This window comes from Penicillium waksmanii, assembly GCF_028829765.1.
Source record: "Penicillium waksmanii strain IBT 27052 chromosome Unknown utg000001l:1.0-4852451.0:1.0-4856178.0, whole genome shotgun sequence".
In the NCBI taxonomy this organism is placed as follows: Eukaryota; Fungi; Ascomycota; class Eurotiomycetes; order Eurotiales; family Aspergillaceae; genus Penicillium; species Penicillium waksmanii.
In genome coordinates this window covers 1,514,320-1,531,998 of record NW_026643248.1, presented here as the reverse complement: position 1 = coordinate 1,531,998, position 17,679 = coordinate 1,514,320, and the positions used below count along the sequence as shown (strand labels likewise).

Here is a 17,679-nt window from a genome sequence, read left to right as displayed (position 1 = left end):
CTTTTAGTCTTAGTTCCCTTATAATTTATAGATAGCTTATCTAGAAAGACTTTAGTATTTATATTTCTAAAAACCTAAGCAGAAAGCTCTTTAATATAGGTCTAAATTACTAGAAACTCTTTAAGATACTTTAGTTTATATCTTTTCTTTTCTAGACTATCTATATTAATATTTCTAGGCTTAGTAATACTTTTAGTTATAGGTTTACCTATAATTCTTCTAATCTATATCCTATAAAAGAGAGAAGAAGATATATTAGTATTATATATATAAGCTCTATAGATTAATATCTGATCTAACTTAGATTCTATATAGTTTTTATACTAATCTAGGGCTGATTTAATCTTAGGTTAAATAGTAGGAGGGAGAGGTATAATAACTTTAGATTATATACTACTGTAGGAGGATATAGGGTTTTAATATATAGAGGGTACTATCTTTAATCCTTAGATAACTAAAGGAGAAGAATCAGAATTATAATAGTTACTAAGTTATTAGGCTAGAGACCTATAACTAGATAAGAATATTAGACAATAGAGATCAGATTAGATAGTTAATACAGAGACTGATTCTTAAGAAGATTAAGAATCCAGAATATTTATAGGATCTTAAATATATTAGGGTTCAGGTGGATATTAATATACAGGTAACTCAAAGGGGATTTGTCCATAAATTGGCCTCGAGAGTCTGGGGTATCATATACTTCGAATCCTGTGACAATCTGCTAAGTTCTAGATTAATAAACAGACAGGCTATATATAGCTCACCAAAAATTATCTTAACTGTATAAATTAAGGATTAAAGAAAGATATATACCGTCTGTCAAACCTAGGTGTATAGAGGTATAAGATTAAAAAGACTGTCTAAGAATTATATTCTACCCAAGCTTTAATATATATATTAATACTGGATATTTTATTTTAAAAACAATAATAAGTCTGTTATAAACTAGAGACTAGTAGAAGACTTCTTAAAATTATATTTTTTATATTAGTTAGAAGTGATAAGCCTTCTTAGATAGGTTTCAGAAACAATTAGAAATATAAAGGCTTTATAGTCCTTAGTAAAGGTAAGTAATATTAGATTAGAAGCAAAATATTAATACTGACTAGCAGATAAAGTTACCTTAGCTAGCTGGCTTTCTTAAATATACAAAGTAATTTATTCTTAAAAATTACTAAATAACTAATAAGGCGCCCCTTTAGGTCTATTATACAGGACTTATATTTACCCCCCTAAAAGTCAATAATTCGGAGAGAGTTTAATAGAGAGTTTTCTACTTAGATTTCCCAGTTTCTAAGGATTAAGGAAAATTAGAGTGTAGAATTATAGGCTCTTAAGGGCTACTTAAGCTAGGTTAAATCGGTTGTCTTCTTGTCCAATAGCCGGCTACTAGCGTCTGGCTTTTAGGATAACACCGTACAGCTCTGGGACCCGGTGACAGACGACCTACAGCAGACTCTTAAGGGCTACTTAAGCTTGGTTTAATCAGTTGTCTTTTTGCCTGATAACCAGCTGCTGGTGTCTGGCTCTGGTAATAATACTGTACGGCTCTAGGACCTAGTAACAGACAACCTACAGCAGACTCTTAAGGGCTACTCAAGCTGGGCTTAATTAATCGCCTTCTTACCTAATAGGCGGCTGCTGGCGTCTGGCTCTCATGATAAGACCGTGCGGCTCTGGGACCCGGTGACAGGTGACCTATAGCAGACTCTTGAGGGCCACTTAAACTCAGTTAAATCGGTCGCCTTCTTGCCCGATAGCCGGCTGCTAGCGTCTGGCTCTCAAGATAGGACCATGCGGGTCTGGGACCCGGTGACGGGCGACCTGCAGCAGACTCTTAACACATATACAATCGTCGACGATCTCGAATTCTCTCTGGATGGTTCATATATAACCACCAACTTAGGCATCCTTGCCGTTCAGCCCGGCCACAAAAATAACGTTTCTCTTTCAACCTATACGTTCCTGCCAATCTTTCTTAAGCAGCGACAATAGATCAACCTGGACCGCAAAAATATACTATGGCTTCCTCCTCAATTTCGGCCTAGCTGTTCCGCAGTCAATAGGAATTTACTGGCCTTAGGACACACATCAGGGCAGGTTACTTTTCTACGATTTCGTTTATAGCAGAATTCAATACTCTCTATTCTCAATCTTCTCTCCATTTTCTAATCTCTTTATAGAAAAAGGGCCTAGAAGAGAAACGAATTTTATATCCAACTTTCTGCTAATAGAATGTTCCGCCCAGTTCCATAAGGTTCCAAAGCCACAGCTCTATATTGCTGAGTAGGCGACTCGACCAGGCCTGGCCACACAGCAGGAAAGGGTGCAGTACTGTATCCGCCAAACCCCACTAACCAACACTCAATTCTCGGACCAAGGCCTTGGGCAGTAAAGAACTTGTATGTGTAAATAGTGAAGCTGGTTTTTGACTACTCTGTACCTAAGGTTATCGGGGATAGAATTTTGATTGAATGCGTTGGAGTTATTCAATTTTGTCTAAGAACCCTTACAATTCAATTAGGCTAAATCACACACCCTATAAACACAATTGAGGGATAAAGGGACACCATTCCAATTAAAGCAGCTGAGGACTGCATTTTCTACAGTATTTCCGGAAATCGATATCACCCCTAAACTCTTTCATTGTCACCCGAACCCTAGTGCCAAGAAGCCCTTGACTACATTTGGAAGATTACTTGCCAGCCTCGTTGGTTTCCGTGGCGTATAATAAATTACCGGATTATTATAATAGCGAGAAACTTGTTCATTATCTGTCACATCGAGAAGCTGCCACCTTAGCGCCCCTGTGGCCCCCGTCTACTTTCCGAAGCTTCGCCCAAATTTATCGGATGAGGCCAATTCCCATACTGTATGTGTACTTGAGAATGGTTTTGACCCCAAGAGTAGACGTGGCCCACATGCTCTCCGATTCTTTCCATAGCACGAGTGGAACAGAGAACGGCCTATGAGGATTGCCGACCACTATTCATCTCTTCTCTTCGCCCGATCAAACAAATCTTTAATCCGCCGAGGTTATGCATCACTATATCGCCAATGCTGCGTATCATGCTGTGTATCAATGACCCGCTATCTCGCCCCCACCGTCTCTGATTCCGTAGGACTCGCATCATCGACATGCATCGCCACCCTGAAATCGACAACTTCGAAGTCATTGGAGAATATTCGTACCCTAGCGGCACACCTCCAGTGATGACTTCGATATTGCCCCCCAGGCCTCTAACATGGGCCAGCTAGGGCTGCGCAACATGTCCCTTCCAACATGCAGATACTCCCGCGGAAGGTCACGCACTTGAGACATCGACAAAAAGTTTTTCAAGTAAAGCGAACCCCTCTCTCTTATCTCGTCACTTCCCATGCCATATGTAAATAGAGCGAGTATGTCAAATGGTGTTAAGATTGGTTGAAGACGTCGGTGAAAAGCCATCCCATTGTCGAGTGATACGTTGCGGTGATCGCCGAAGTCGAATGTGTCATTATTCCATTCTTGGTATTCGTGAGGCGATTTGAAGACATTCTGGAGAAGATAATTCGAAGTATAATCAAAGATTTCAAGATTTCCGAAGATTTCTTGCAGTGTGTAGTTGGATCGTTCAAACCAATCGGCATATATTCTCGCGGGTAAACTTACGTTCATTTCGTCTTCTGAATCGAAACTAATTGCAAAAAGCTGCATCACTTTTGTTTCGAAGGTGCAAGCTATTACCGCCCGATAGAATTTGTCTTGAGAAACTGTTTTCCTTTCGTTCCTGTTTGATAGAGGTAAATGTTGACCGATGTGGCGTTTACAATCTGCGGAGCAGGCCATCACACAACTCTCCTCAGGGTGATGATAAGAATTATCATCAAACAGCGCATCCTGGTACTCATTGGTATGGGAGATAAAATTGCTTCTCAACTGGGCAGCTTGCTTCCACCACAGGCGAATTCGTCGTAGGTAACGGTCAATTATCGGTCCGGACTCAACCGTGGCTGAGAAAACCGAATCATAGTCAAGGCAACCATCAAGCAGGGTAGGAGTTTGAAGTGTGATATCCTCGTCTTCGCCATGTAGTGCGTCGGCCAAGTAACAGAGGCGGACATCGAATATGTGGTGTGGACAGGTACACTTAATTAAATTGAATACCCTATCCTATTCGCTGGGCAGAGATTATGGCTGGAGGCTGAACATACAACTAAAGACCACGCGATTTTGCGCTCGTGAAGTTTGAAGAATTTGTAATGCAATTTGCACGTTATTGCAAGACTCGGAAGTTCATCAAGGCTAGGGAGATTTTGAAAAATGAGTAATAGCAGTTCGGTTGGAAGGTGAGATATGAAGTTAATTCCACTAGAGTCCATTATTTGGCTTTTCGAAGTCTTGTTGAATGCAGTGGTAAGAATGCCGTAGCCAATGCTAGCAGAAAGGTGAAGTGTCTTTGGTGATAGAAACGTGGCTACTGGCGATGGACATCTGCGTAAAATACTAACATGTTATGTAATAATACTGTAAGTGTCTGTATTTGCGAAAAACCGGAAGATTACTATTTTTGTTTATCGCTCGAAAAGGTCTAGTGTATCTTGGTATTTAGGGTTTGGGGGACAAAGAAAGAGTACGGGGGGTGGACACCGATTTCCGGAACCACTGTAACACTATCGACTAGACACAAAAATGATGACGCCACCCAAACGCCCACCTTGCTCGTGCTAAATTATTTCATAAATAGGGATCGCTTTCTTAACGCTTTCGACCCAGCGCTGAATGTCTTGTACGAACCGTCGAGTAATACTGATTTTTATACCTTTGCCAATGAAGAACTCCGGGTCTTGATCCTGATAGACCTGCTTAAGATCAAGGCCATTCTTAAGCATTAGATCACAGACTTATCGAAATGCAGCCTTGAGGGTGTCATTAGTTACATTAGTTACCTGCCACTTACTGTATTCCTTGACCGCTTTATCTCTGGGCCCAGGAATATCGAGTAAGCTTAGAATCTTCTGGTGGGTATCTGTCTGGGTGGCAGGAATGTTAAACCCAGTGGCGGCAGACTACGATAGATAGACATTAATATTAATAGGAGGATAGGGTACTCTGTTTCCGATAACATATCCTCCTTTGCAACTGGTCTTCTCCAGTCTCTGCTGTTCTTCTACGTACAGCTCTTTATATACTATTTCTGGCATATTCTTATAGCCGTCTAGCGCCCTACCCTTTTCGATATAAGTAACGAGGCGCTTTAGATAGTAGGTTTTCAGTTAGTAGTGCTTTTTCCCCGCTAGATTAACCCAGCAATAGGGACCTAAGGGGTAAGTTATAGAATCATATCGTATTAGATTATAGACGCTACACCAGGTAAGTTTTTATCCAGAAGCATCCTGCTCCGCATTAAGCTATATATCTCTCTCTTCGAGCATCCTTTTCGTAACGGAGAACTTTCCTCTTTTCTCCCCTTACCGACCAGCGGTAGCTGAAGAATAACATTTGTCTATATAGTTGAAATAGATCTTTAACGTAAGTTCCTTACCTTAAGAGAACAGTCCTGACCACATCAGAAGCTGCTTCTCGATAGCTGTCTAAATAATATCGGTATCGTCGAATCGTTTAGTCAAATTACGCTTAGTATAATCATTAACTAAAATAATAATGGCAGTATCGTCAGCTGTTACTTGACGATTACAAGCAACCTTTCTGCACAAAACCTTTTCTAGCTTTTTCTCCAGAAAAAGCTGCCAGAAGACACTTAGGGCTAAAACAAGGTTATCCTCTGTATCCTTCGCCATCTCCCAGTTATTGACTATCACTCACCACTCAATACGATAGTAGATACAGGTCAGTAGATCCTGGTCGTATACTCTCCCTTCCTCCCATTCAGACAATCAAAGCAGCCTAAGAGCATCAGATTAGGGCAGGTTCTCAACAACAGATAGAGAGGGACTGTAGTTAGATCGTATTTCATATAGACTACTGTAGTATCCAGGAGTTAGAGCGTATTGCGAGTCGTATCCCCACAGTTAGGGCACATCCGCCTAAGAGGTAAAATAATCGTAATCTGGGCTTTGTATCATATTTATAAACGACGGCAGTCCTGAACAGATCTATATCAGCTTCCTAACAGTACCAGCTTCTAATCGATAAAGACGACCAATAAAAGTTACAGTGAATAATAGCAGCCATAGGAAGAAAACGCATCTTTGCCTACCAGGGTCAGTTCGCTATATAGACAATACAGCCTTCTATTTGATGTCAAAGGAGTATAAGCAAAGGCTGCGTATGGCAGGGAGGCCAAAAAGAAAGGAAAACAAAGTTGGAAAGGGAGGAAGGGGAGAGGGAGGGATCGTGCCAGATTATTATAATCGACACCTTGCTTGGTTTCTTCGCATGAAAGATTCTATTAACTTCCAAGGAAATTACGGTATTATAACAATAACCCACCCAGTGTTACCAGTGCATACAGTACAGTCTGACCAGGATTTCTAGGGTATGGCTAAAATTAGATTAGTGTGTTTCAAAATAGGGTTCAGCAGTTAAAGTCGAAGAGTATGGAGGTAAATCTGATTTCGAATATTACTGTAATAGCGTATTAGGGTGTTTGTATAAAAAGTCCCACAGCCCACACTCGGGGTCAGAAGGTACCTTGACAAGAGCCGAAATTAACCTTTTTGACTCATCAAGAACGGACAAACGGTTGAAAAATATGTTGTTCTTTAATAGAGGGTCCTTCCCTGCCTCTGTGGTAGCGAAGTGGTCGATACATTCAGTGGTTATGGTCCGTCCCGTCTTCCTCGGCGTCACCGACGGATTTCAAAACACAGACTGAATAGTCACCGGTGTAGAGATATTTACATACTTTGGCGAAAATATCTTCAATATTTTCTTCTATCCTGATATAAGCTGAATTATTTCTGATTAGGCCAAAGACTGATTCTAGATTCTTCAAAAGTCTCGTATGGATATAAAAGTTTTTCCTACTCAGGCTGACCTGGAAAGAAATAACAGGAGACTCGAAGATACTTTATAAATTCCTGAATTAGACTTTAAATTTTAGATTATAGATTAGTTACTGACCTTGAATTATATTTAGACATTTTTATAGCTATACTTATTGTAAATAAGCGATATAGTATTCTATATAAATATACAAGGAAATAGTTAAAACGATCTTTGTTAACCCGGATGTAAAGGAGCAAAATAGGGCCTGAAATAGAACAGGGGCCAGAAATTAAAAACCTACTAAACTATATTTATAAGGTATTTAGTAATCCCTTAATTAGGTCTGGTAATTATCAGAATTATTACTTAGGCTATAACCCCTAATTACCTAACAGAAGTTTAGAAAATACGTCTTATTAATAACTATAGGTATATTCTGGTAATATATCTCTGAAACAGACTATACTTTAAGGTAAAATTTCCTTATATATTGTAGTTTATCTTTGTAACTATAGTCCTTAAATCACCGTATATCAGCACTATATTTATAGTATCTTAGTAGGAAACGGCTAATATTAATAACGGCTTGGTAAGTTTTTAAAATCTCTAATAAGGTCCTAGAAACTCTTTTATATAAATTAGTCTCAATAGATTACGATATTTTATTACTATTTATCTATCTACAGTAGGTTTTTTATAAATATGGCTAGAAAGCTTTATAATTAATCAAAAAAGGCGGGTATAGAGAAAAAATATATCTGACAAAAGTATAATCAGTATAAGCTTAATCTTAAGAAGAAGTTGTATAAGTATAGTAAGCTTTATAGAGCCAATGTTTACCTAGGTATCTAAATCTAAGATTTAGGGTAGGTTTATATTTTCTTAGCAGACTAATCTAGATTTTAGGCGTTTCTTAGCTGTAAATTAGTATTTTACTCTGAAAGACTTCTCTGTTACTATTGTATAGACTTACTCTACTAGAAATCTTACTATCTAGCCCTAATCTAAAGAAGTTGAAGAAACCTTAAGATAATTTAATAGGGTTTTATTTATAGTTTACTATATATCATAGGTAGAAATAAACTAACTAAATTCCTAGAGTATATAAAAGAATAGAATTATATAATAAAACTAAGCTCTTATACTATCTTTATCCTTATTATTTATGATAGTAGATATTCTGATATTTAATTTATCTAAGTATTGTTCTAAAGTATATATATACCTATATAACTTAGCGATACTTAAATAAATCTTCTATAATAATTAAGATATATATATAGGAACTAGATAAGTCTGATTTCTTCTTATTATATATTGCTAAAGAATACTTATATCTCTAAAGAAGAATCAGTCTTAGGCTTTTATCTAATATAAATAATATTTTGATATAAAAGCCTTATAAATATTTGATACTGTTAAAGCTGAGTCTATAACAGAAAATTCTAATAATTAAAATATGAAATTATAGTAAAATCATAATTATAGTGCTAGGAAGAGATAGCACAACTAACTAATTAGTAATAAGGACTTTAGGAATATTGCTATACTATAGCCACCCTAATATAGAGATTAAAAATAATTAACCTATTCTGTACTATAGTGTCGTTAATTATCTAAACTTCTAAGCAGGATAACTAGAAGCTCTAGTACTGTTTAGCCTATAGTAAGTATTTATAATAAAAAAAGTAGTCTTACTTCTTATAAATAATGATTAATTATTCCTCTAAAGTATACTATTCTTTATTATTAATACAGTATTTATATAGGGTATAGAGATTAATCTAATACTTTAAAGAGAGGCAAAAAGACTATAATACAATAATAAATAATCTAGGGTTATAAGGAAGTAATTTAATATTAACTCCTTTTATATTATACTAGTAGTATAAGATATAAGTCTATGATATAGTACTCCTTATACTAGAGAGAATATAAGTTAGTTTATAAAACCTATATTTAATTAATATATATATACTAACTTTAAATAAAGACTTATTATATAATTCTAGATAATATATAGTATTATAACTAGGAAAATATCTATAGAGGTAAATAAAAGGAAATTTCTACTTATATAGCTAAGTATAGGCTAGTAATACTACTGCCTAAATATATCAGATAGGTTTAGAAATAGAATAAAGAACAGAAATAGAACAGAAAACTAAAATAAAAGGAAAAAGAAACAGAAGAGAGTACAGAAATAAAAAATTAATCTAAGCTATTTTAGAGCCTCTAAAAATCTGATTACTTTTAAGCCTTTTTAATTTTTCCTAGTTTATAGTTATAAGTAATAGGGCTTAGTATTTTTTATATACCTATAGGGCTTTTTACTTACCTATAGTATCTCTATATTACAGAGAAACTTTTATATATTAATAAACCCTTTTATATAGGCTTAGTACTCTCTTTTTAGATTTAGTACCTAACAGTAATCTTATAGTCTATCTTTATAAAAATATAACTTACTATATATATATTGTTAGCAGACAGTATAGTGTCTCTTAGAGTAAAATAAATACCTATATTAAGTATTTAGAGAAGATAATTAAGTTTACACTACTAGAAGACTCTTAGTAGTATAGAATATACTATAATTAAGATTATAAATAATTCTACCTATTCTGATTATAGAAAGAGCTTATATTTGTATTTTTAGAGTATAAAGGTCTAAAGTACCTAGATAAGGTATAGTATTAGACTTAGATATTTATAGTTAATTTAAAAATTAAAGGTAATTTTACAGAAAGCCTTATATAAAGGTTCCTAAGGCTATATATAACATTAGAAAGGATAGAAAGTATAGATAGGAGATAGTTTAATATATTAATAAAGAATATTCTATAGTTAAGGAATAGAATTCTATAATTAGAAAATAGGTAAGCAGAAAAGAAAGATCTTTAGGGTTATCAGTATTTTAGGAATTAGTTTAAAGTTAGAAAGTATATCTGATAGAAAGTTCTACTATATTTAAAAAGTAACTATACTGATAGTTAATTATATAGAGATAAATAAGCCTTACTATATTATTAAGATTCTGCTTATTAACTAAAGATTAGAAACTAACGGCTATACTCTAATTTAAAATAGTAAGTTCTAAGTTATATCTAGGAAAGATAACGGCTAGCTTAAGGTAGTGATTTACTAGGGTATATTAAAATTATCCAGATATATATAAAGAAATTTTATTTTAATAAAAGAGTAAACTAAGGTTAAAATTTAACAGTAAATAAAATAATAAAGTATTTAAGCCTTAGAATAGAAAACAGTATAATATTTATCTTTTAGCTTAGCTAACTATAGTCCTACTACTCTATATATTTAGTATTGTACTAAGGAAGAGCTACCAGAGGGATTAGATATAGTAGTTATAGTAGAACTAGTAGTATTAGCTAAAGATAAGTCTGACTTAGTAGTTAAGATTAAATTAGATATTATCGTTAAGGATAAACCTAACTTAGCTATTGAAGTCTTTAGTGTTATAGGGCTTAAAGGTATATTAATACTTAAACTAGCTAAAGGCTTAAAGTCAGGAATACTATATAAGCTTTTAGTACTAAGTCTATTATTAAGTCTATATTTAGCTTTTATACTATTCTGATTAAAGAAGGTTATCTCTTCTGTCTTATTTACCCTAATCTAAACAATATTTTTGCTGTTTACTTACCTATATACTATAATATTAAGATAAGAGAAGTTAATATAAGTGCTATTAACGGCTATAAAAAGACCTAATATTATTACTATTAGCTATTCTAGTACTATAGTTAATTATATCCTAAGGCTTACTATATATACCTAAGTAATTTTCTCTGTTTAGCTTTAAGAATAATACAGAGTAGCTAGTATAGCTATTAATATTATTAGAGTATATTTTATATATATAATCCTTATTAATAACCTAAAGGACTCTTCCTAGGGAGGTATATATTAAAGCGCCTATAATAAATATAGGGATTATAAAATATATATTAACAGGGTTAGTAGTTTAAAAATAAAATTCTTATAATAAGAGACTATATTAAATCTAGCAGCTATCTTTATACGTTAAATATACTATAAAATATTACTATATAATTCTCTATTACTCTATCTCTTTTTCTTTTAGTACTACAGACCTATATTTAAATAAGGCTATATATTATCCTAAGTAATATAAATATTGTTAAATAGCCCTATAAAATAATTTTTATACCTCTACATTATTAAATAAGATCTTTATATAGCCAGAAAGCCCTAATAGAAGATCTGAGCTATATAAAAGTAGAACAGATATAAATATAGAACAGATATAAATATAGAACAGATAGAAAAGTAGAATAGATATAAAAGTAGAATAGATATAAAAGTAATAAAATTCTAATATAATACTCACCAGATATATATTATTATATTAGGTCCTCTATAGGTAATATAATTTTAGACAGTAAAGTATAGGCATCGCCAGAACCCACTATAACCCGGACCCAACCCAACCCAACCCAACCCAAAATGGGTTTTGGGTCGAATACTATAACCCATTGATGGGTTTTGGGTTATCACCTATAACCCAAAACCCAATTGGGAACCCAGTGGGTTCCCATTTTAGTGTAAACAAGGCAAATATACTAAGCTTTTAAATACAGTATATATTAGTGCTGTTTTTAGGCCTTATATATAGGTATTTTAAGTTTTTTATTTAATATTATTATTATTCTATATCTAATATATATATATTATATGTTAAAAGGCTAAAAAGTAGTGTATTTAAAATTAAATTAAATTACAGAGCTCTATAGTAAAGATAGTGGTATACCCTACTAGATAATATATATATCTTTATAAAAAGTCTTATTTTTCTAATAACTCTTTTATAACTGTATATTTTAGTCCTAAACTTTAAATATACAATAATTAATACTATATATATATCTATATAAAATCTTAGTATCTAAATCCTTCTAGAAAAAAAAGATATAAATTAAGTATTAAAATACAGTATATAAAATTTATAAATAAATTATGCCAAAATGGGTTGAAATGGGAACCCACTGGGTTATTGGGTTTAACCTATTGGGTTTTGGGTTGGGTTTTGGGTCAGCATCTCCAACCCAAAATGGGTTATGGCGATGCCTAGTAAAGTATATAATTACTATATCCTTAACTTCTTATACCTTTTAATATATTAACTCTTCTAAGTAATACTAGGCCTATTGTTTACTAGAAATATTAATTTTAGGATTATTATAAGCCTACTAGAATATATAAGTCTGTTTGATCTCTCTATAACGTTAAGCTTCAGCTAAAAGATAATAATTAGAAGACTATAGTACTATGTTTCTACTATACCTTATATTTAGTAGAATTTCCTTATAACTAGAGTCTATTAACAAAGGTTATTTATTAGATAAATATAGAAATTACTGTTTATATAATTTAAATATATAGATTAGGCTCTTACTATTTCTTTATTCTACTTATTAATAATCTATCTAGTACTATATATACTTACTGCTAGCCTGTTATAGCCTCTGGTAGATACCCCTTATATAGCAAAGATAGAAAGTTAGAAAGGAATTTTAGATTACTAGTTTAGCTAGAAGTAACTGCTTATGGTTAATTTATTGTTCTTATCCTGTTCTTATACAGTAAGATAAAGAGCTATATTACTAAGTTAAGATAGAATATAGGTACCTTCTGGTTAAAGGAATATTGTTGCTATCTACCTAATAAATAGCTTTTCTAGAGCCTTTATTACTTTAGTATTAGTAATCTATCGTAGGATAGTATATTTCTACTTATAACTTTCTCTATTTAAATTTATTTTGCTTCTTCTGCTTTATATAAATATTCCTAGATCAGGCCTTGTCTCCTAATATATTGATAAAGGTCTATCTGTACGTTCTTTAGTATAATAAAGCTCTTATATTATCGTAACTTCCTGTAAAAATATATACTTTAATCTTAATACTAGATATATATATTGCTAGCTACTGTATTAAATAAACTGTATATCTTGGCAGTATAAGGCCCTTTGAATTAATAGCCTATACTAATATCTAGGTAATTAAGCTATAAAAGAAAAGGATCCCTAGTTCTATATTATTCTAGCTAATTTTAAGACCAGATGTATATATACGTTCCTTAATATACTAGTTGCTTCCTAAGCCTAGCGGAAAAAATAGATACTGCTAGACTATACTGAGCAAGATATTATTATTTACTATCCTAGAGAAAGTTTTAAGAATAAAAGTAAAATAGATAATCTAATAGGATAGCTTTATAATATCTTAAATATTAGTACTGAATACTAATACTAAATTTAATTTAGGGGGATATTTACTTTATAAGACTGATCTAGGTAAAGGGTAATAGCGGTAGTTGCTAGTTAAAAATAAGCATTAAAATTAAAGCTATTAATACTATTACTATTAAAGCTATAGTATTATATAATATATAGGATACTCTTATTACCAATATCATATCTTTTGTTGTCAGTGCTCTAGCTGTTAAAGTTACTGATAGTATTATTGTTGGATTAGTTGTTATATTACTTATAATTAAGGTAGGAGCAGATATAGGGGCAAAGATTATCTTAGCGCTTAAAGGAGCCACCAAGAATTACCTTACATTCTTGCCTAAAGCTAATAAGGACTGGTTATAAGTCTCTGTATAGTATAGAGGTATAGTTTGCCAGGAAGGTATACTATAAGAAGTAAGAATTAGATTTTAATAATTATAACTTTAGGAGGTAGAATAATACAGACCTTAGTCCTTATTTGATATACAGTACCTTGGATCCAGTAGAAAAGACAGTAGATATCATACTTCTGGAGATCTTAGATCTAGATTCTTCTTTATAGTATACAGTAGTTATAGAAATAGATAATCTTTTATTTAATAATAAGTAATACAGCAAAGTTTTACCTAAAGCTCAGGTATATAATGTTCTGGTCGGAATCTAAATATCTATATCTTTATAAGGCTTAGTAGGCTAGAGTAGTGTTATTTGACCAGATTGTACTATAATAAGTATGATATAAACAGAGATCAGGTGCTAGAGAATATAGGTTATTATACTAAATCTATATTATAAGTACGGCTTTTGTGATTAATTATGGTTAATTTAAATAATAAAGATTATCTATAAAAGCAGGCCAGAGTATGTATATAGCGCTATGATACTATACTGGAATATAATACTAGATTAGAATATAATACCAGATTAGAATATAACACCAGATTAGAATACAACACTAGATTAGAATACAACACCAGATTAGAATACAACACTAGATTAAAATACCACACCAGATTAGAATATAATACTAAAATATAATACTAAGTAAGAATATAAGGTGCCTATGTTCTAGTCTGAGCTAATAGTATCTTTTCAGTCTTTAATTTTTTAAGAATATTATAGTTTGCTAGATATAAATTTTTAAATAAGTCAATATATAAATATAGCCTATCTGACCAGAAATTATATATAGGAGAAGGATAATTAATCTAATAACCTTAAGATATATATTTAATCTCTATCTTATAGTCTTATATTTGGTAATTTAGATTATATTAATCTATATTCTATATTTTCTACTCAGACCCTAAAGTAAGCTACTGTCTCTAAGTAGTGTCTAAAAAGAGACTAGCTTTTTATTTTATTATCTACCTACTGTAGAAAAGCGTACTAGATATTATTAGTTTAAGAATCTGCTATAATAAAACAAGAGGTAATAGAGTAGAAGTTCCTACTTTAAAAATATAAGAATAAGAACTTAAAGAGATATTTTTAATAAAGTAAACTCTAAATTAGGAAAGTTGAGGGTGAATTATTTGTTGTTAGATTCTATAATTCCTAAGACTCGCTAAGCTTAGTTATAACGTTACTAATATTTTCTAGGTTAAGTTTTATTCTTTTCTTAAGGTCTAGCTTTTTATTAAGACTTAGAAAGAGTAAACTTTTGCTGATATTAGCTATAAGAGGTTAGATTTTAATATAATATAGGGAAATAAAAGATGTTTAATTACTAATTTTAATATTACTGTTCTTAAACAAAAGGATATTATACCTACTAATACGGCTATACCCTATCTTTAAACTTTTATAAATAAATTATAGGCCCCTTAAAATACCTTTAGAAATATAAGCTAGCTCTGGCTCAGTAAAGTTTATAGATACTATAGATATAACTTAGGATAAATTAAAAGCAAATCTAGGGTAATTATAGACAAAATATAAAATACTTTTATTATAAAAAGCTTCTAAAAGTCTAACTATATTAGTATAGGAAGCTATTCCTAGTCTAGAGAATATAGCTATATTACTTTTAAAATCTAACTTCTTTATTATAATAATAGAATAACTAAAGTAGTTCTCTATACTAATTTACCCCTTATCAGACTGCTTAATTTTCTAATAGCTTAGGTACTTTCTGGAGGGATACTTATAATAGGGGAATATATACCTATAAAGGTTTTACTAAAGATAAGGAAGTATTAAAGCCCTAATACTAAGTTTAATATACTTACTTTAACTTAAAAATCTATTTAATTAGATATTATTCTTTATTTAAGTAATCCTTAAAAAATATATTAGATAGGACTGTTAATCTTACTATATCTGCTAATTAATATAAGTAAATTCTACTGTAGGAAAGAGATAAGAAGAAGCTTAAAAGGTTAATAGTTAAATATATCTAAGGATAGTATCTATATTTAAGACAGAGTCTTCTGTCTCTGATTATTTAGAATAGTAAAATTTAATTATATATAGTAAATATACCCTATTTCTTTCTGTTAATCTAGTACTGTTATTAAAATAGAATATATTCTAATACTAAACCTTTATAGATCTAGATTCTAAGACTAAAATATACTAAGTATAAATAGTTAGAGATATCTGTTATTATTCTATTATATAGTCTTTCTATTAAAAATCCTTTTCTTAGTAGCTATTTAGGTATACTAATTTTTTATATTTTATATTTAAATATACTCTATTTACTAAGTACTATAGCCTTTAAACTAACTTCCCTGGTTAAAATAAATATCAGAAGTATAGAAAAAGTTTATCCTTCTAGACTGTTCTCTTAGTCTCTATATTTCTTAAGAAATAAGAGCTCTAATAATTTATTAAAGCTTAATAGCCTAGTTATACTTACTAATTAATATACTGATTATTATTTTTATAAAAAAGCAGAAGTTTTATATCTCTATACCTTAAGAGGCTATAAAAAGATACTTATACTAAATAGCCTATCTATACTTAATGTAAAAAATAATCTTAGGATACTATATACTTAGTAATCCTAATTAAGTAAAGCAGACTTAATATATAGCTTTTCTCTTAGAGGTAAACTTAAGATAATTAGTACTGAGTATCTATCTATATTAATAATAATATATAATTTTAGAGGCTTCTATACCTATAAAGGTAAGATAGAAGAGGCTAAAGTACTTTACTATATAGCTCTGTCTAAGAAGCTTAAGGTCTTTAGCCCTAAATATTTTTCTATACTAAATACTATAAAAAACCTTAGTATTCTATATTACTATAAGGATAATTTTATATAAGCTAAGAAGATATATATATTAGCTTTAAAAGGGGAAGTTAAAATCCTTAGGTAAAAATATATATTTACTCTTAAAATATTTAATAACCTAGATTATCTCTATTAAGTATAAGAAAGGTAGAAAAATGGTCTGAAAATATATAAATAGGCTTTAAAAGACTAGAAAGCTACTTTAGGCCTGAATAATATATATACTATTAATATAGTTAATAACCTAGCTACTATTTATTATATTATAGTAAAGATAAGTAAGGCTAGTAAGCTATATAAGTAGGTATTCTAGGTTCATAAAGATAAATTAGGTATAGGGTATTAAAAGACCTAGTAGGCAGAGTTTTACTAGAAAGCTTCTGTATATAATATAGAAGGTAATACAGTAAAACTTTTTTTTAAAAATTTTCTCTTAATATTTATTTATAAGAAGAATATTATATATTTAAATCTAAATCTTTAATCTGTAGTATAAGGGTACAGATCAACCTTTTTTTCTGTACTCTTAGGTAAATATAAAATTATTCTTAATTACTATATAAACTAGTAGCTTATAAGAAAATTAGAAATTTAAATTAGGAGATATATAATTACTATAAATCTCTTCTATCTATTATATAATTAAGTTTCCCTATAAGTTTCTGCTGATTAGTAATACTTAGAAGAGTATATAGTCTTCTCCTTTTCTTCTTTACTATACCTCTTCTCTGTCTGAATATTATAATTCTGAATATAATTATAAAACTTATCTATTAATATCTCTGCTCTCTGGGGCTTTTTATTGCTTAGGTTATCTTTCCTATATATTACTAGAAGATAATTTACTAAGGCTGTTTCCTATAATTTGTTTATATCTAGAATTAATAATCTATAGTCTAGATAGATCTCTATTATAGTATAGTCTTTTACTAAATTAGTTAAGAAAGAGTATAAGGAATAGATATTAGTAGCTTAAAATTTATAGAAGATTTACTCTATAAATAAATATACTACTACTAAGCTCTAATTATTTAACTAATACTAAATAGAGAGTATTTTAGGGATCTTATAATAATATATTATATGTAGCTTTAATTTTAGATTACTAATATTTGTATAGTCCTTAAAACCAGCTATAATAGGTATATTATTTTCCTAGGTTATATAATTAGGTGTGCGCTACTTAGGTATAGTAAAAGAGATACTAGACTATAATAAAGA

General features: G+C 31.0%; 1 protein-coding gene across 1 annotated transcript; it reads left to right on the top strand.

Moving 5' to 3' along the window:
- Positions 1–1,797: 1,797 nt before the first annotated feature.
- N7481_000530 (uncharacterized protein) lies at positions 1,798–1,998 on the top strand (the record flags this gene model as incomplete). Its single annotated transcript, XM_057259749.1, has 1 exon — positions 1,798–1,998. One exon carries the CDS (start codon positions 1,798–1,800, stop codon positions 1,996–1,998), a length of 201 nt encoding a protein of 66 aa, XP_057127581.1.
- Positions 1,999–17,679: the final 15,681 nt, after the last annotated feature.